The sequence below is a fragment of the Sphaerodactylus townsendi genome, linkage group LG01 (assembly GCF_021028975.2).
Source record: "Sphaerodactylus townsendi isolate TG3544 linkage group LG01, MPM_Stown_v2.3, whole genome shotgun sequence".
NCBI classification, from domain to species: Eukaryota; Metazoa; Chordata; class Lepidosauria; order Squamata; family Sphaerodactylidae; genus Sphaerodactylus; species Sphaerodactylus townsendi.
The window spans coordinates 28,750,768-28,771,306 of NC_059425.1; the positions used below are offsets into that span (position 1 = coordinate 28,750,768).

At 46.9% G+C, this 20,539-nt stretch overlaps 1 protein-coding gene across 3 annotated transcripts in view; it reads right to left on the reverse strand.

Moving 5' to 3' along the window:
• MAPRE3 (microtubule associated protein RP/EB family member 3) overlaps positions 1 to 20,539 on the reverse strand; it is a 52,087-nt gene that overhangs the window by 9,750 nt on the left and 21,798 nt on the right. Inside the window, exon 1 of one of the 3 annotated variants that reach the window (XM_048516119.1) lies at positions 4,443 to 4,621. The exons of 1 other annotated variant lie outside the window; for it this stretch is intronic. In XM_048516119.1, the coding sequence (XP_048372076.1) occupies positions 4,443 to 4,555 (113 nt within the window). In that variant the 5' untranslated portion in view covers positions 4,556 to 4,621. Of the gene's footprint in view, positions 1 to 4,442; positions 4,622 to 20,539 lie in introns of those variants that run through there. One more of the 3 variants, XM_048516127.1, reaches the window with a different exon arrangement.

Below are 20,539 nucleotides of genomic sequence, written 5' to 3' on the forward strand. Positions count from 1 at the left end.
TATGGAATCTGAGTAGTTTTTACCAGCTGCGTTGTTTGTGATTCCTGCATGCTATTTTAGGGAAATGTCCTATTGCTTTATACGTTCTGCAGACTGTCTCAAATACATGTTTCACGGAGATATTTTAACTGAAGTACAGTAAAATAAGCAAATAAATATTTCAGCTGACATCAGCAACCCAAGGACTCTACTGGTCCATGCAGTTGCCAACCTTGCAGCTGGAGAGGCTGGGATTGAGTTTGGGGCCTGCTGGAAGCATAGCATTCCAAATGTACAGCATGAATATGTCTGAGTCACTATGACTCAGCCCAGACTGATCAGAAAGGGACTTCAAGCACTTTACTACATGAAAGAAGGGAGCATTCCCAGTGGTACATTTCCAGTGGCACATCCATTTCCCAGGAAACTGGACGGCTGCTGTCTGGTGAATTAAGACTCAGAATGGAGTAACATGGCTCCCCTGGTAGCAGCTATCTGGTCAACAGTCTGGAGCTGAGAGACTGGTATTGGGTTAAGCCTCACAAAGGTGAATCTCAAAAGGCTCCAAGTATGCACAGTGATGAAATTAAGAAGACTGAAGCAAAGATTCTTGTGCCACAAGGGAAATGCATTTGTTGTAGCTGGTAGGACTCCAAGCAGAATTTCCCCAAGTGAATCCCTGGCAGTATTAAGCCTCTCCTTTGCTTGACTGCAATGCAAATGGGGCTTTCTCTAGGGGGTTGCCTCATACACACAAAGGTCTTTGGAAAGAGAATATGCCCTGCAAGAATTGCTCTTGCCCATTCCAACTGGGCTTGCAAAGGAGAATTTCCTGGTGAAGTGTGCCTCCTGTTAATCCACTGTGAAATGGTGTAGGCAAGACAACTTCCTGGACCACGGGGTCTCAGTTAATCCAAGCTGTCACTCCAAATCAGCTGTTTTGATCACACCTGAGAAGGCCACCGTGGGACAGCAGGGGCTGCTTGCCCTTCCTGATGGACCATCTCAACAGTTTTGCCTCTTGAGCAGGATCTGGAGCCAGGCTGGGCTTCAGCTGTTATCTTCCCTGCTACAATTCTACTGGGTCAGAAGGGGTGAGAGAGGTTGAAGGGAAGACAGGTAAGGCAGGTTTCACCGAGGTTTTCTATACTGAACTGGGCTGTTGGTTGATCTGGGGTGGGGTGGGGGGGCTTTTGAGGTCTGCTCTGAAAAGAAGGGCCTGCTCCTCGTTGCACTGGCAGGACAGCCCTCAGAATGCAGATCCCTCAATCCCTCCCCCATCAGAGTGAAAGCATTTCATGTAATGGTTCATAAGCGGCTTAGCAGCTGCTGGACCCCTCTCCTAATCTCCCCTCCTCTAAAAAGAGGGCAGGAGAAATCAGGCACAGTACCCTAGCAGCAAGTCAGTGTGATTTCTCATGCTGTATTCCCTTCTCCTACTTTGGGAGGGTTCTTCCCTCTTCCGGGTCTTCTCCCTGTCCCCAAAGTCCACCCTACAGTCACTGGTCAATAGCTGTGGTGGAAAATGACAAATGCCTGACTAGGAATTTGCTTTCATCTCAAACCTAAGCTTAATTTACTGATTGAACAATATAAAATGCACTGTTTACAACTTAGCAAATAAAACTAACCTACTTATGGAATTTAAAAGTATAAATATCCGATATCCTCATTTTCTATAAGAAAAATTGCAAGTACACTCAGAGACTTGCAAATGTCTGTAGCCTAGCTACCATGGCACATACATCTTTAATTTCCTGCCACTGGAGAGGTAGGAAAAATAAAAGCTAAAGATAGAAAATGAATTAAGCAGTAAACAAACGAAAGTATATTATTTGGACAGAGGTTTCCTTTGGAACATGTCACAGTAACTAGGACAGCCAACATGTTTGTATACGAAGCTAAATTTTACAGCACTGAAAATACTGAACTCTTTAATAAAGAATTATTCTTAGGCACACTAAAGCATATTGTTGTCAAAATTCAAGGTGCAGGAAGAGAAATTTCACCTAAACATTAGAAAGAACTTCCTGACCGTCAGGATTGTTGGACAGTGGAATTCACTGCCTCAGAGAGTTGTGGAGTCTCCTTCTTTGCAGGTTTTTAAACAGAGGCTGGATGAACATATGTCGGGAGTGCTTTGATTGTGTGTTCCTGCACTGCAGGGGGTTGGACTTGATGGCCCTTGGGGTCTCTTCCAACTTTATGATTCTATGAAAATTCTTTTCATTTAAACAAAAAAAATCAAAATTTTATATATGTCTATGGTATAAAAATGTTTTTCCAGTGCACCCCCAAATCCCCCAATTTAGAAAAACCAAGGGACTCCTCAGGATAATTCACACTGTACACATGAAGAAGAAGAGAAGAAGAGTTTGGACTTATACCCCACCTTTCTCTCCTGTAAGGAGACTCAAGGTGGCTTACAAGCTCCGTTCCCTTCCTCTCCCCAAAACAGACACCTTGTGAGGTAGGTGGGGCTGAGAGAGTTCTGAAGAGCCGTAGTTAGCCCAAGCTCACCCAGCAGGAATGTAGGAGTGTGGAAACACATCTGGTTCACCACATAAGCCTCTGCCACTCAGTTGGAGGAGTGGGGAATCAAACCCTGTTCTCCAGATTAGAATCCACCTGCTCTTAACTACTAAACCCGCTGGCTGTCACAGTTCTCTCAGGACTCCCTCAGCTCATGCAGAGGCAGGTAATGAACAGCAAACCACCTCTGAACATCTCTTGCCTTGAAAACCCTGTAGAGTTATCATAAGTAAGATGGGACTTGGCAGCACATACACACACACATTTGGAATCAGTGAAATGCTTTGTAAGACACATTTAGCTTTGTAAGATGTTTTTAGCTTTTTAAGACAGACAACACAAACAGATTACCTGCTAAAACATATGAAACCATCAGCTAGAAAAAAAACATAATCTAGCTTCTAGGAATTTTTTAAAAACATGTTAAAAGTGGTTGGTTGGTTTTATATCTTAACTTGCTTAATTTCTGGACTGGGCCCAGCGCTGTGATTAGCTTCTGGCTGAAACTAGACTGTACCAGTATGCATATATGCAGGGTCTGAAAACTGGCACTCAGCTATACCTTCAGACCTTCTTTCACTTACATGAATCAAAAAGTCCTAGGTCAGATGTATCCAACTCTGCCCCTCCAGATGTTCATGGACTACAATACCCATCAGCCCCTGCCATCATAATGCTGGCTGGAGCTGATGGGAATCATAGTTCATGAACATCTGGAGGATTGGAGTTGGGCACCCCTGACCTGTGTCAAACAAACTCTCAAATTTCAGAGGAAATCAGCACTATCAGAGATACCAACACCATCAAAAAATAACTAGTGTCCATCTACAAAGCCCTCATAAATGTGCATTCTATACATCAGCAAAATTTATACCTAATTTTCCTGAAATCCCCCATTTTAGCAAGTATGTTTTAATATCTTGCAAGGAAGACACAAACAAACTTGTAGATGTCTAGTCCACTACAAAACCCAGCAGCTTTGATCCCCTCCATCCCGGTCCATGCAGATCTCTCAGGAATATATCCATGCTGTTGATATAGCCTGAGAGACCAACGTGTAGCAATACCAGCCCCTACCCCCTAAGTGCCACCTCGTTCATGTTCAAATATTCCAAAGCCCAACCTTCTCTTATCGGCTGCTAATACTTGGTCATTGACCGTAAATAAAGTATTCTATCGGCTGCTATGCAAAGCACTCAAACCAACCCTTCCTTCCTCCACTCAGACTCTAACTCCCCAACGGGGCACTCGTGGAACAGCTGGGTCAAATCAGATTAAAGGGTTAAAGAGACTTTCACTATTGCTGGCAAAGCAGAGATTGCTTGAATCACAGCAGAGTCCAGATTGCCAGAGGGGGAAGGGAAAGACTGTATTCACTTGCCTGGGGACAGATGCAAGAAACTGCCTTTTGCTCCACTGTTCCTTCCCTTGGCTGCAGCAGAGAATGTGGTCTGAAGGTGAAAGAGGTGTCCTTGCAGTGGTGGGATTCAGCCTATTCACACGGGTTCAGTAGAACCAATAGCTAATTTTTTGTCTAGTTCAGAGAACTGGTTGTAATCCCACCACTGAGTCCTTTCTGAACCGGTTGTTAAATTATTTGAATTCCACCACTGTCTCCTTGGCATCTTAGGAATATGCAGCAGGCTCTGACACTCATGACATCCCATCCAGCCCCAAACTATAGTTACTTCCTCACAAGAGCCCCATCCCAGGACACTGGCACCCTCCCCTCAAACCTCTTTCAGGGCTTCCAGCAAAGTCCTGTGCACATCTTACAATGGCCCAAGAAATTCATGCCTTGTCATGTCATCTCTTGGCCTTTGATCTCATGCATTCCTGGACCACAGTGGAGACAACTCAGAGTTGCCTTGGAGCACAGCAGATAGCAGGAGCTGAGGGAGGTCCAGGAACCAAAGGTTTATTGCACCTACCTGTAGAAGCGCTCCTCCCGGACAGTGTGTTTTCGGAAAGGGACGAGGCACTGCTCTTCCACACTGCTTCCGCAGGAAGGAGACAGCAAAGAGCGTACTCTGACTGGGGCCATGGTCTATCCAGGGAGCAGCAGCAGACCAAGCCGCAGCTGGTAGAGGATCACAGCATATTGCTGCCCTACTCTAGCACAGAAAGGAGGAAAATGAAGGCAAGGCAGGAAGGAGGGGTTTGTCACATGCCAGTCTTGGCCCTGGTCAAATTAACCCTTTGCAGGTCACTGGAATATAAGCCGGAATTAATCCTGCAGCTAAGCATGATTTTCAGGTTCTTCGCTCACTTCCTGTAATGCGGGGAATATTTCGTGCTGGGATCCCGCACCAAGGGATCTGGGGCATCCACAGCCTCCAAGAGTTGGCAGGGTTGAGAAACTGTAGTTACAAATGGGTGGAGGGGGGTGAGGGTGGGATCCCTGTTGAGATCAGGACAGGCTAGGATAAGAAAGCAACCATGCCTGTCTCTTGGGTGTCAAAAAGAAAAGCAAAAATGGAACTCTCAGGATGGAGACGGAGGGTGGCAGAGGGCAGAGACAGAGAGCCCAGCACAGAGATACGATCACATATATAAACCTTCCTCAATAGGGACTAGAGATGTACATTTTCCAGAAATATTGAAGCCATGGCCAAAACACCTCCCACATTTTATTTGGGGGATGTCTGGGGAAAAATGAAATTATGCAAGATTTGCTTTCTTACAGATGCTAAACTTGTTTTACTGAATAAAACACATTGTTCATAACTTGGGTACCACTCTTTGGCAGTGCTATGACATTTAAAAGAATAAATGACTCACTTTTGTTAAAAAAACTTGGTATATTTGCTGCTGTGTGTGAACAAAAACACAACATTAATGCTTCTAAGCGCTCTCTCTCTCTCTCTCTCTTTCTCTCTCTCTCTCTCTATATATATATAACAAAAACTGAATAAGATACAGATTACAAGAGCTATGTAAGAATGTATTTCTTTGCCTTTGCCATGTGAGAAATAGGAAGCAATTAAGAGATGAAAATAGAAATATAAATTTTTAAGTGAACAGAAGTTAGAAACAGTCTTCATAATAGTCACAGTGTTAAGGCATATCAGCACACTTAGAAATTAAGTCCAACAACAGCAACACTGAAAACACCAAGTAGTGTATTATCCCCCAATGCCACATTAAAATTGCAAAAAATTGCTAAATTTATCCATCTCCTTGAAAATAAGTTGCATATGTCTACTGTATACACAGAAGTGATCTAATTGTGAACCTGTCCACAGAGTGAGGATCAAAAACAGCCACATTATTAGGCAGTGTATAGACAAGACTCGCTGCAGGGGGCAGGGGTGGGGTGGTGGGCGGGCGGGCAGGGAGGGATGTTAACAAGGACTTCCAACTCAGAGACTTCTAACTAGTCTGCACTTATGCAGCCAATGTAGAGGAGCTCAGTCAGTAGGTGTGCATATGCAGGGAGGGGGGCATGAAGAAAGAAAAGAAACCGTGGGCAATGGCAATGGAAGTAGCAGTTGTGCGGCATTCTCCTTCCATGCCCCCCCCACAACAATCTATGTGGGAGGGGGTTATCATCTAATGCTGAAAACTGCCTTTTATTTTAAACCTTCACCATCTTAGAAAGCATCTGGAAAGTAAAAATTTATCATAAGAACCACGTCCCCCTTTTCAAAAGAGAAAACGTTTCCCAGCTGTTTTGCTTTCCACAAAATGTCTTCCACTTTTCTGTTGGAAAAATGAAGGGGAAAAGTCCTGAGGGAAAACCATTTCTCCCCAAGCCTTTCTTTTTAAGGGGACTCAAAAGAAATGAGCGATGGCCAACACACCCAGTAAAAGGAAGAAAAGAACAGAAAGAGAATGAGGATCAAATAGAACCCTTGTGGCACCCTACCTAGGGTTGCCAGCTCCAGGTTGGGAAAAACTTGGACCATGGGGTGGGGTGGGGGTTGAAGCCTGAGAAGGGGAGGGTTTGGGAAGGGGAGGGACTTCAATGGGGTATGATGCCATACAGTTCACCTTCTTAAGCAGCCATTGTCTCCAAGTTCAAGCTGGACCCCTCACAATGTCACAAGACAGAGCAAACTCTTGTGCATCTGTGTGGGGTGGGGTGGGGACTTCCATGCAAACATCAGCCTTCCTTAGGGTCCAAGCAAGGCAACCATGGCAGAGTCTGTGATGGCAACAGTGCATTTTTCAGCTCATGGGCAGCCAAGTCCCAGAGGCTCTTCCAGCTGCCCGCAGGCTTAGTATGGCCATATGCAACTGTGGCACTCCTCACTACCCCCCCCCCCTCCAGTCCATGGCTTCCCAAAGCATTAAGAAGGACTGGCATAAGTGTATTGGGTGGGGGGCTTTGCCAGCCCACAGCAGCTGGTGTTACAGACAAGGCTCAGCACTGAAATGTGCAGAGCGCCAATATGTTGATTCATCTGGATCAAAAGGGAAACTGGACAGGAACTGGACGGGACTCTGCTGGCTTAATTAATGGGAAATCTGAGCAGGAGCGATGAAGAGCCACAGTGCCCGCACCTGAAGGAGCAAGATGCAGACAGCTTTACGTCAAGTCCCAAAATTATTTGATAGAAACCCCAGCAACCTAAAAGGCGACAATGCACCGTAGCCTATAGCTCCGTTCAAAACAGGAACTGGTACCTAATATCCAAGGTCGGTGAATTCTGCCACAAAATGTTACTCCCCAGCAGGCAGGAAAGATTCAAAACACAATGAGCACAACTTGGCAGCAAGGGCTTCACAGGCACAGCGCCGCCGTGGGATATAGAAGGGCATTACGCACAAGTCACTAAGACATAGAACATTAATATGTGGAGTATGTATCTCCCACACAACAATTCTCTTTTCTTTATAAGTAAAGAGGTGGGCAAAACCTACTGGCTAAAGGCCAGGTTCAATCATTCTTGCAGCCAAACACTTGTCAGATCAGCAGAGATAATCAACTTTCACTCCTGGCAACCAGGATATATCACACTTGTCCAGCAGACAGCATGCAAGCCAAGCTTGAGGGCTGATTTCTGTACCCACTAACTCATTCAGACCTCTCTCTCTCAAGGGCAAACCAGGTAATTCATCTGTCATGAGGCAGGTCAGGGTTTGTGGAGCCCTTGGGAACTCAGGCTCCCCAAGCTCATGGCTGCGGCAGATGTTATCGTCTCAGACGGACCTAAAAGAAAAGGTTACTGGCAACAGCCAGAGCGCCTGCAAGCACAAGGGTCAGACCAGCACCTGCTGGTTTGCTCTGATTTGGCTGATTTGGGTGGACAGCTGCAACTAGAAGCACAGAAGACCGATCAAAAGGCTCTGCTGCTAGTGCCTAAGCTCAGATGTACCCCCCTTCACATTTTGTATGGACAGCGGGCAGGCCACTCTGCAGGAGAAATGCTTGTTCCATTATCTCGTAATCTGCTGGCAAAGATTCCTGATTTTAAAAGGGGGAGGGATTCCTCTACATTTTGCAATGCAATTTCTCCCAATCCCAATACAGACCAGCAATTAATGGAGCAGATGCCTTCCATTTTAACATTTCCAACTGCTAGCCAGAGGGAATGCTTCCCCCCACCCCCAAAAATTGAGGGCGGTCAAGAATCACAGTGGACTGAGGGGGATACTTTTCTCTCCCCTCCCCCTTTTAAGTCTAGTATGGTTGCTAGCTCAAAGGAGCCCTCCAGCAACAAGAAGAAAGAGACATTTGAAAAGGTTACCAATCCTTTGTAAAATCATTTAGCTTTGTACGAGAAATGCAAGGCTTGCAAAACAGCCCGCAGAAGAGCCTTTGTTAAGCAAACGTTCGATGTATTTAAAAGAATTTGATGAAGAGGAAAAAAGAATGTATTTAGCATGCTTTTATCTCAACTTTCCTTCCAGGAACTCAGAACAGTGTACATCATTCTTTCCCCCTCCATTTTATTATCACAACAACCCTGCAAAGCAGGTAAGACAGAGAGAGAAATGACTGGCCCAGGGACTCCCAGCAAGCTTCCATGGGATTTGGTTCTCCCAGATCCTAGTCCAATACCCTAACCATTATACTGCACTCAGAGGCACAGCAAGGAAGAAAAGTGCCCGGTGCACTGGTGCATCCTCTGCCCCTGCCACGCCAACGTCTGCCCCCGTCCCGCCCTGGAAGACCCCCATCCCGCCCCCTTGGAGCTACACCTCTGACTTTACTGGCTTTCACTAGCGATTAGAAGGTTCATTTCAACTCCCTTCAGGGTACCTTTTATATATAAAACATTTGGCTGAAGGTGGCATCAAATTCAAATTATCAGCAGACAGAGCCAAGTGCTCCTGCAGCTGCAACAGTCCATAAAATTAGTGGTACATCTCATTGCCTTATGGACTCTTACTACGCAGCCAAAACAAAGTAATAGTTGCTTATCTTAACATACCATATCAATTAGGTAAGCCATTTGGATGATGAAATAAAAAACCTTCACCATTCTGAGACCTCTAAAAGAGGGGTTCTGTCAACCAACTGGCAGCAGCAGGGTTGGTGATTTAAAAGTAAGTCCAAAGTTATTTGACCCAGAGAGTTTGCAGTTTTGGATAAGAGTCCTTCGCAATTGACCACTTACAAATAAAAAGATCATTCTATCCGGTCTTTAACCTAGACAACTGCCTGACTTACAGTGCCTGATTTGATAGATGGTGATAATGCTGCTACAGTATCACACAAGGACTGGACAGCACAACTAGCTGCTAGAAAACAATGCTTGGCTATTGAGCCCAGCCATAATGTACAGACCTCTGATTAGAAATTTGCTGGTTTGTTTCACTGCGCAATGGTTCCGTGGTTTTAAACTTCAGGCCATTATAATTGGACACCCAGCATTGCATGATTTATAGGTGAGGATTTGTCTCTGAGTTCTGTTCGTAGTTATCTTTGCAGGATGTTGAGATGGCCCAGGAAGTAAAACACATGCTGGTAGAATCCACATTGACTATTATTTAAACATCCACTGCTTCTGAATCGCATAAATCTGATCTTCCTCTCCCATGGAACTCCACCCTCACCCACCCCTCACTGCTGAGGCCTAGCTTTGATCTTCCACACCCCACTTGCGACACCTGCCATGCTGCCTGAGCCTTAGGTCAGGGAAGCAAGTTTAGGCTCCAACTCCCTTCTCATCATCTCTACACAGGAGCAGCAGCCAAAATGAGAGGCTGTGTGTGTGTGGGAGGGAGTGTGGCTTTCCCATCATCATCAACAACAACAGAAGAGGAGGAAAGTGCTGCCAGCTAGCCCAATAGTGCAAAGCAGTCAGCTGGGATCACACCTTCTCTTCCACACAGCTGTATGTGAACCCACAGGCACTTCCCGGTGCTCACTGAGCCAGAAGCTCTCAGGCTCCCAAATGGCACCCACAACAAATCAAAAAGCCACAGAGCCCTACAAGACTGTTTGCCAGGGCATGGATACAGCAACGGATCCAAGCTCAGGCATCCAGTGTCCATTCTGCAACAGATGCAAGGAAGCTACAGGGGATGAGTATAGGTAAGCTGTATGAAGGGGGTGGAGGAAGAACATCTTTCCTATAAATAGGCTGCCTAGAAAATGTCATGGATGTCACTCTTCAGAGGTTTTCAAAAGGAGCTGGGTAGCCTCCTGCCAGAGGCACATTAGGCAAAAGATACAGGGCTAGAGGTGCAAAGTCTAGGATCCTAGAAATCAGCCCACTCAAGTAAAAAGTGGCCAAGAGGAACAGCTGTGTGCCTGTTGCCAGTGTTCAAACACAAGAACAAGCCATTTTGGGAAATCTTAACAGCCATGCTGCCTTTTAGAAGAGAGATTGCTGATAGAAGACCCAGGTGTCAAATGGGTCTCAACAGATGCATATCTAGAAAAAATGTAGCCTGGTGCAAAATATGAGTTTTCGGGGCAGGGGGCTGCCATATGGGTGGCCACCGTCCCCCACCATGACCAAACGGACCATTGGATACTTACTGGGAAGTGTCCTTCTCCTGGGGGCTAGTAGGCCATCTTGGTGGGTGGTTTCATACCCCTATCTCTGGGAGGCAGGAACTAATTTTTTTCTACTTCCTGTCCTTGGACTCCGCCCTCGCCAGTATTAACTGACATAGCCGCAAAAAAAGGAAGAAACTTGGAACCTTAACGGAATAACCATAACAACATAACACAAAACAACACAGCCTATGACTATGAATAGTCTAGTATTGGCAAACTTCTGAACGTAGGGTTCATTAAGTATATATACACAGTAGAAGACTGAAGGAGCACATCTGGACATTATGCTGAGGGGAGGGCCAAGATGGCCTACTAGCCCCCAGGAGAAGGACACTTCCCAGTAAGTATCCAATGGTCCGTTCTCCCATAGGCGAGGGGCCATCCTGGTGGGGACCTCCCAAAGCAGTCCCCCCTTTAACTTCCCGGGTGGGTTAAGCATTAAAGTCCAGAATGTGCTCCTGCACTCTCCTGCCGATGCTGTCTCGGCAGCAGCCCATGAGTTAAGTTTGTAATGCTTCAATTTTAATCGTAGAAGGTGACGCACCAAACTGGGCGGCCTTGCATATATTTGCTCTACAGAAGCTCTTATTACTTCTAAAAGCTTTATTGGTTGAAGCAGACCTTACTGAGTGCGCAGTAATACCTGTTGGGATTGGAAGATTTATAGCCTTATGGGCTTCTATGATACAGGACTTCAGCGTGCAGCTGATGGAAGATGCTGACATTTGGCGGCCTACATTAGGTTGTGAAATGTTAATGAAGAGGCTGTCTGATTGACGGATATCCTCTGTCCTAATAATGAATGCCTTTAACGCTCTGCGGGCATCTAGGGTGTGCCACAGCTTTTCAGTAGGTCTAGAAGGTTTGGGACAAAAGCTTGGTATAATTATTTCTTGCTGTAGATGAAAAGAAGAACTCACTTTGGGTTTGAACGAGGGTCAGTGCTATAGGACCACTTATATCTGATGAAGTACAGCAATTCGCTGCTAACTCGAGAGTGCTCTTGAGTTCAGATATGCGCCTTGCAGAGGTAATGGCTATTAGAAAGAGTCTTCATCTCAGAAAGCCACCGTAAGTGCACGATTGCACTGGTTCAAAAGGAGACTTGGTTAATGCAGTCAAACGAGTGAAGCTCTAATGACGTGGAAGCGGTGGATTGTTGGGGGCTGAGATTGCTTAACACCTCAAGAAAACGAACTACATCCTGGATGACGTGAGGCTGGGAGCCCTTGAAATTCCTTCCAGACAGTGTGGACAATGCGGCCACTTGGCGTCGCAGGGTAGAACTTTTCAGTCCTAATTCAAATCCTGACTGGAGGAATTCCAGCATCGGACAGATGGAGAAATCATCGATTTGTCTGCCCTGGTCCATTTGACGAAAGTCTTCCATGACGATTGTATAACGTGGCCTGGTCTGCGGAAGCCAGAAGGGCGTCCTTACCTTTCTGAATAGCCTTTCTTTAGCAAATCGCCTTTCAACCTCCAATGCCGTTAAGGAAGCTCAATCGGACGCGGATGGATCAGGGTCCCTGCATTAGTAGTGGTCCGCCTTTGGGGAGATGGAACGGTGGGCACGCTGCCATTTCTGGACGTCCGGCGTCTCCCGGCCAAAAGGAGCCATTTAGTATGACTTGTTTCGTCTCCCATGCTTCTTCTTATTTCGCAGGTACCAAGTACTCGAGTTGGGGAATGCATATAGAGGGCTCTCGCCAAACTGATGTCAGAGCATCCGCCGCGACGACTGGTTATTGTAATATCGGAAGGTACAAAATTGGGGTACTTGACAATTTTCCTGAGTCGCTAATAAGTCCACACTGCCGGATGGCCGAACCTCTGGGTTAAGTGAGTCTGAAGACTATTTTGTTGATCATCCATTCCGCCCAACAGTCCTTCGCTTAACCAACGGCTTCTATGTTTAGTTTTCCTGAATGTTCTAAGTGCAGGGACTGTAATGTACGTTCTGCCCACACTAGATCTTGGCGCGACCTCCCGCTGAAGCCGTAAAGACCTTTGAACCCTCCTGATGATTTATGTATGCCTTGCTGTTAAGTTGTCGGTTCTTATTATTATTACGTTGATACACCTCGCCTGGAAGCTCTGGTAGGTGCCAGCTTGATCGCCTGATTTCTAGTATATTTACGGGAAGCTTCGACTCGCTCGACTCCAGGTCCCCGGACATACTTGTTAGTCCAAAGGGCACTCCTATCCCTGTAGCCGGCATCCGGGAAGATTTCGGGGGTCTGTTTGGAAATGCAAACTTTCCCTGGCGACAGTGCTCTGGACGCCCAAATCAAGGGAGGTCTTCAGTGCATTGGGAATCGCCATCCGCCCTTTTCATTATGTCCATCTGATAGGGACGGGAGAAACTGCTGAAGCCGGGTCTCGCCTCCATTCTTCCCCACTGGATCATGTCAATGTCGGTGACAACAGTCCTAGAGACTTGTCAACTGCAGAAGGGGAATTGTGTGCTGCGTATCACTGTTGCCACGTAACCGTTGTATTTTGAGTATCTTGTCGCTAGAAGAAAAAACGCATTTTGCTGGTGGTGAGGATTATTGCCCTGATGTTCCATCTGCCGTTTGGGAATCAGGAGCTTTTCCTGTTTATGACAACCATGCTCCTCCAATGCTGACATGACTCAATTGCAGGTCCCCTGCTGGGCTTGTCCTACTGAGGTTGATCGACTAGAACACGCTTCTAGGCACGATGGATGTACTTCTGGCGCCAGAATAGTATGATTGGTGCTATGAGGACCTTTGAGAACACTCTGCGCAGGCTAACCCAAACGGCAGGGCTCTGTATTGAAAGTGTCTCCGTTGATCAAGGCCGGCTAGTACCCGACGCGTTGGATGTATCGATGCAGGTACGCCTAAGATCGAGGGATGTCAGTAGATCTCGGCGTCTTTAGTGCTTCGCAATTGTTCGACCTAATCCTGAACTTGGCGAGACGGATGTGTCTTTGTTCACATACCGCGAAGTTCAGGATAGCACGCCAATCTCCACTCTTTGGACCGTAGTGGAGAATATACTCCCAATCCTCTCCTTCGTGGAACCTCTATGGCATTGGCTGATGTCTAGTAGATGCTGAATTCGCTCTGTGGTCTGATTCCTTTGGACAGAGTAAGGATTGAGAGGGGATGAAAAGAAAAACGTTGTTTTGGGAACTGGTTGAATTCGGATGCTGTATCCCTGTGATATGACCCTTATGGCCCATAGGCTCTAATATTACGGTCAGCTCTTCCAGGTGCTGAAAAATGTGAAGGCGACCTCCTACTGGGATGAAGCTGATAGTCAGTCTTTGGAAGTCTTGTCGTTGTTGAAGAATTCTTCCTCTTCCTGAGAGGGACTAAATTACCCCTGCCCCGAAGGACTGGTCTCGGGTTGCCAGGTGGTCTTCGCGGGTTCTGCATGATGAGCTCTTGTTGTCCCTGGAGAACCGTGGCAGGGCTCTCTGAGTTCTGAAGGTCGCCCTGGTCTGTTTGTGAGGAGACGTTGCTCGAATCTAATTCTTATAAGGTCTTCTGTTGTCTTTGCCAACCAGGATCTTGTCTAGTTCTTTTCCAAATAACATTTCCGGGTGGAATGGGTAGCTGGCCAATGCACCAATTTGGAGTGTAACTCCACGGACTAAGCCCTGAGCTACGCGATCCTGCGGGCTACTGTATGGAGGCCATTGATCGCAAGTAACGAAGACATTGAGTCAAAGGTGGAGTCCACGAAATGAGTTGACCTGTAAAATGCCAATAATTTTCTAACCCCCACCTGCTCAGGTGGGATCATCATATCTAATAGACGCCTGGAGCTAAAATACGGAAGCTCTGGCTAGACTGAAGATGGTACTAGTAAGCTAATAGCTGCCTATCTCGCGGAGATCGCCAAGAACAGAGTCAGCTTTTGTCAAGCGAATCTTTGGAGAACCTTCCTTTAGAGACTGCTCCTCCGATTGTAAGTTAATCCATCGAGCTCTCCACCAGGGTACCCGGAGAACACTATTAAAGCATTCTGGGACAACATAAAGTTTTGCTATACCGGTAGTCCTTTAGAGGAGGCCGGGTTATCCCAATCTTTCCTGATCCTGGTTTCCCACATTCTGACAGGACAGCATAGAGAATGATCTTCAGAATTTTGGGAAGTAGTCCCTACTGCCCCTTGGTCTCCCTCTTTGCGGAGTTGCTTGACACTTCTGACCCCTGGGGGGGGTCCTGGCCCTCTGCCATAAAGATCCAAGCCGCGATTGCCTTATTGATAAGCAATGGTAAATCTTCCACTTTGAAAAATCTTATGCTTTTGCTCGCTTGTCACTAGGTGGCTCCTCTGAGTCAGAGAAGCGGCCTGGTTCCTCCACAAATTCTTCCTCACTGGCCTGATCCTCTCCTGGGAAGGAAAGAGGATCCCTAAAGGTAAGCTGAGGCCTGAGGGATTGTCCCCCAATAGGGGACCTAGAACGGGACCTGACTGTAGTTAGGGGAACCTGACTACTGCTCAATATTCTATTAGACTGCTCTATCAGCTTCCATTGTGGAGGCTAATAGGGAGGCGAAGTCCTGGGGTGAGAGGCTTTGCCATCCCATAACAGCACATGCATTATCAGGGGCATCCCCGAGAGGAAAGTTCCTGTCCCTCTCCCTCGTCTTCGCTGATGGGTCTTGCCTGATCAGATGGCTCCTTCCGCTTCTGGCGCCTCTGCCTGCGAACGCTGGGATCTCCACAGTTTCCAGCTGCCTCCTGAAACTCCCCGCCCCGCCTGCTCCTCTTGGCTCGCGGCTCCGGCCAAGCATCCCGCGAGAGGCTGGCTGGCGCACTGCCGCCCAGGCGCTACAGAAGCCATGGCGCTTCTTCGCCCCGCCCCTGGCTAGCCCAGCGACCGCCTCGACGGGTTCAAGCTCCCGGCCTCGCAGCTGACCCAGCGTCACCGAGGGGAGGGAGCTGCTCAGCCGCTGCCGCCTGGTGGCCTCCGCCAAGGTAGAGCTGTGGGAGTAGGGCTAGTTTCGGGAAAGATTGTGCCGCCATTGCTCTCAGGCTGTTTTGGCTTCTAAACTGCTCTTTGCTACGGTCTTCCCCTAACGACAATACACGGTGGCCAGCTAAATAGAACACAGAAGGCAATGGGGCAACAGACACTCACTCACACTTAACGAAAAAGAAACGGAATAAGACAAAAACACAGGTTCCTGACTGGTCTATCAAGGAGCGGCTGGAGTTCCTTGCTCTCCCGTTTTTGAGGCAGAAAGAATACTGGCGAGGGCGGAGTCCAAGGACAGGAAGTAGAAAAAAATTAGTTCCTGCCTCCCAGAGATAGGGGTATGAAACCACCCACCAAGATGGCCTACGCCTCCAGGAGAACAACTTTTTTTGCACCAAGTCTTGAAGTCAGGGTATGGACCTGTGGGGAAGGAGGAGGGGTGGGGGGGATTTTCCACCCCCTACGTGACTAAATGGCCGCAGCCCAGGGACATTTGACCTCATATGACCCCTGGGCAGTACACCCCTGGTCAAGCACACAGCCATGGTGTTCAGATGCTGAAACCACCTTCCCCAACTATCTCCTAATCTGCCTTTGGCCCTAAGCATAGCAGGGAACATAGCTGGTCACCTAAGGAGAAAGCCAGATAGGAACTCGGAACTTGGCAAGGGGACCAGACTGAGAGATTCAGTATGTCCCACTCTGACTGCTCAAGGCTATATTGCAATGAGATCAGTTTGCCTGGTGTACCACCACAAGCCTGAATATGAAGCAACTGACTGCTTGATGAATAATAGTAGAGTGAGTGACTCCTCGCCCCCATCCTGCTCATTCTCTTTCCTACCTCACACTAACACTTAGCCAGAAGAGGTCAGATTCTGCCCCAGGCATAACCTCCTGTTCTTGGATATTTACTTATCAAAACACTGATACTGTCCAGCCTGATATTTCAAAAGAAAGGGGGGGGGGGCACGAGCTTCGTAAGGTGCCTTCAAAAATGCAGGGCAATTTCAATCACAAATTCTCCCCAAACTTGATACAGGTGACCTAAATGTGCCAAATGCACACAGCAGGGCACTGGTAAAGGGAGTGTGTAGGATGGCAGGCAGAGTGGCACATGATGTTATCTAGTCAAGATAGAGAAGTTCTGTTTACCCAGGCAAGAAATGTTCCTGGTCCTTAGCAGCAATTACAGCTTCTGGGGTTACTGTATGTCTCTAGGAAATTGAGAGCACCACCCACTCACTCCCTGGGACACTACAGCCTTCTAACCTTTCTCATGAAGATAGTTCCAGAGGGCAGCCATGTTGGTCTGCATGCTGAGTTCCTTCTTTGCAACCCCCCTCCCACTTTCTGACTGGGACATAAGGACTCAGGGGGGGGGTCTCCATTCCAACTCGTACCTGAAGAAGGGAACATTGACTCTTGAAAGCTGATACCCCAAACTTCTTGGACTCGAAGGTGCTACCGTTTTTATGTTCACCTTTGTCTTGGATACAAGGCAGCCCTGATCCAGCCCCACAATCTTGTCAGCAACTACTACTGTTCTTCCAACTCACTTCAGCTTCTGATTTGTCCTGAGTATCAGGGACAGAAAAGAATTTGGGAACCGCTCTCTCGGAAAACTGAAACGAGCCCATTATTGGTGGCACAGAGGGAAGAAGAATGAGAAACGGCATCTGAATCAGCAGCTTCTTATGAGGAATCTGAATGGAAGTCACAGAAGATGCAGCAGAAGTTATAGGAAGCCAGAGCAATCGCCCCTTTGCAAGGTTGACAGCAGCTTGATTGAGACACCAAATGAAACTATCAGGCTCCATAAACCCCATTCCAAAACCAAGCTAAGGAAGCTCTTCTCCAGCAAAGTGAGGTGAGCTTTTCTCCCAAACAAACCTGTTTAAACGTTCATCTTCCACAGGTCTTGTTCGTTTTTGCCATGCTCAGGAAACACCTACAAAAAAGAGTGACTTTACCATGTTCTTTTATGTTAAAAAAATGCTCTTTTAACTGTGCCCTCTTGTGGAAATTTCTCACACTTGCATAATTCCAGAGGGCCCTCAAACACCCCAGCATGAGAAATCAGAGTGAGAAATCTGGGGTAAAGGTTCACCACACTCAGTGGCAAAAGCTTTCAGAAGAAGTGCTTGCATCACACAAATGACAGGGAAGATACCAAAAGGCAATTTTCTTCATTTCAAAAAGTGCTGTAAGCCCTTCTGTTCATGCACAATAAGAAAGGCACAACAAAACACATCCTCACACCAATCTGGAATGCAAAAAGGGGGGGGGGGTTTGAGGGAAGGCCTTGAAGGTAACTATAGGTCAGAAAAATCAGTATGTATCTCACCCACTCCCAATACCACACAGCTTACCCATAGAACATGTGATCTCGCACCCCGTATGCCGACACAGGAAAATATGCAGGAATGAACCAGCTGTATTGGTTCTGGTGGGTTTTCCGGGCTGTGTGGCTGTGGTCTGACCACGGAAAACCCACCAGAACCAGTTGAATCCGGCCGTGAAAGCCTTCAACAATACATTGAACCAGCTGTATGTTTTCCCAAACACTAAAGCCTTCTGTAAACCTGTATACGCAAGCCTGTCTACTGCAGTTCAAGGTAACTCTACATTAGGAAAACATGCCCGAGAGTTCCACCTACACACGGTGAGTGGCAGAAACCAATATTTAGAACACCGGGCACACTGCTGCCCTACTGGTGTCAGCTTTGGCCCTTTGGACAGTGTAGCTGCCAACCAGGAAAACTAGTGCTCTGTCAGGGTTTCACTACACAGCAAAGTACAGCATCAACAAACAGGCAGAACACTGAGCTTCTCAAATCCTCCATCCCAAGTTGAGAGGTGACAGAATTTCCAACACTGTTCCATCCCTTTCAGCCATTTAGCTGCCCTTTGGGGTATCTTGAATATACCAAGATCGCTGATTCATCCAGCCCATGTTGTTAAGGTTCTGGTATTCACCTTTAAAGCCTTAAATGGTCTGGGGCCATCATATTTGTGGGACCATTTCTCCCAGTATCCTCCCCAAAGGATGCGGCATTCAGCAAGTAACAAGTTACTGGTGGTCCCTGGCCTGAAAGACACCTGGCTGGCCTCAACCAGAACCAGGGCATTCTCTGCTCTGGCCCCAACCTGGTAGAACGCTCTGTCCAATGAGACCAGGGCCCTGCAGGATCTGATGCAATTCCACAGGGCCTGTAAACAGAGCTGCTCCCTTAGGCATATGGTTGGACCAGCCACGGCTCTTTTACCATGAAAAAGACCTCCCCCTCCCCTCTCCCGCCTTTCCTCTTTGTGGTTTCAATTGAGATGTAGTTGTAAGAAGTTTCTGGAATTTTAGTATTTAAGATTTGGTTGTCTAGTCGCCATCTATGTTTTAAATTGTTTTTAGGTATGATTTTATTACTTATGTTGGAAGCTGCCCTGAGCCTCCGAGGAGGAGGATAGCATATAAATTTAATAAAAGCGATTTTATTAAATCTCTGACCTCTGACTGGTGGTTACAAATCAAGACTAAGATCTCCTCATTGGCCCTGGCCTGGGACTCCCTGCTCAAGCTCACTGCTAACGAGGTTTTTCATCAACTGAAAAATAAATTATTTGATCAGGAATTTCAATACCTTATGTGCAAGGCACAGAGTTCTTGTTCACCCTTGGACTTTGGGATCACTCCCCGAAAGCTCTGTGTTGCCCACTATATGAACTAACTCCCAAACCATAAACTTAGATCAGCACTTTCAAGAGCAAGATGCAATTCATTTCCATCGTCTTTACTTCAAGGTCAGTTTTTAAACATCCCTCAGCATGATCGACATTGTTCTTTTTGCCTTTCCTATACTGACTCTCTTGAACACATCTTTGTGCAGCCAGAATAATGGCATTGTGACACAGCTTGTCGCTTTATTTTTGATTGTTGTGCCAATTTACATTTCGTTTGGGTAAGACTAAATTAAAGAAAAAAGGGAGGGAAGTTTTCCCACTTGCTATTTGTGGATCTTCCCTGGGCAGGAGGCAAAATGACTTGGGAGGCACCAGGACGGAGTTGGCCTACTCCTCTGCAAATGCCAAGAGCAGCCTTATCTGCTTTAAGTTGCTGGGCCTTGAAAGGCCACACACATCCTGCAGGGATGCAGCTGACAGCCCTCCCTTCTCAGGACAAATGGGGATGGAAGGAATTCCTCCAGAAACTCCTGGAAGAGCCGCCCCCTCCTCTGGCTCCCAACATGACCAAAGGAGGGAATTGCTGCGCAGCACAGGTGATTTTCATGGAGCCTCCAGGGCTGCTATGGGGCAATCGCTGCACATGCTGTCAGGGGTGGAATGTGACATATGGGGGGAGGGCTGACTCCAGCTTGCTATCGCTATGCCATTTGGCCAGAGAAGGGGGGAAATTATTTGGATGCCTACTTGGAGAAATACTAGACACAGATGAGCAACTGATGCTCATATGGATGGAAAACAGGGTAGGGAGAAGCAAGAATCCCCACAGACAGCTGAGGAGAGCCACAGCTAACAGGACTAAGATCTGCACTAAAGTATCTCTGCAAAGAAGGCCTCCAGAACTGCACAGAATAGGAGACGCTTTCTACCAATAAAGCCATCTACATGTTCCAGGAAAGAAAAATGACACTTTGTTTCAAGTTATGGATAGCCATTCCTTTTGGAAGCTCCCAGGTAACCCATTAAGGTGAGAGATGATTTTGTCCAGCATCTGGTATATCACAGATATGTTGCCTCTAAACATGGAGGTTCCACTTTCAACTATTATGGCTAACAGAGGTATAATTTATCAATGTCTAATCCTCTGCTTTAAAAAAAACCCATCTAGGCTAATAAAGACATAAAAATGAAGGTATCTGAGAATATCTTCCTCACTCTGAAGCACAGGAGCAGTAAGAGAGAGGGGCTGCCGTAATCATCCAACACTCATACAATCTTGAACTCAGAATTTTGAAAACATAACCTTGGAACAGAATTCCTGCCAGCCTATGAGCACTTGTCTGGGCAGAACTTGTCTGGACTGTCAGGGCTGTTCGACAGTGGAATTCACTGCCTCTGAGAATGGTGGAGTCTCCTCCTTTGGAAGTTTT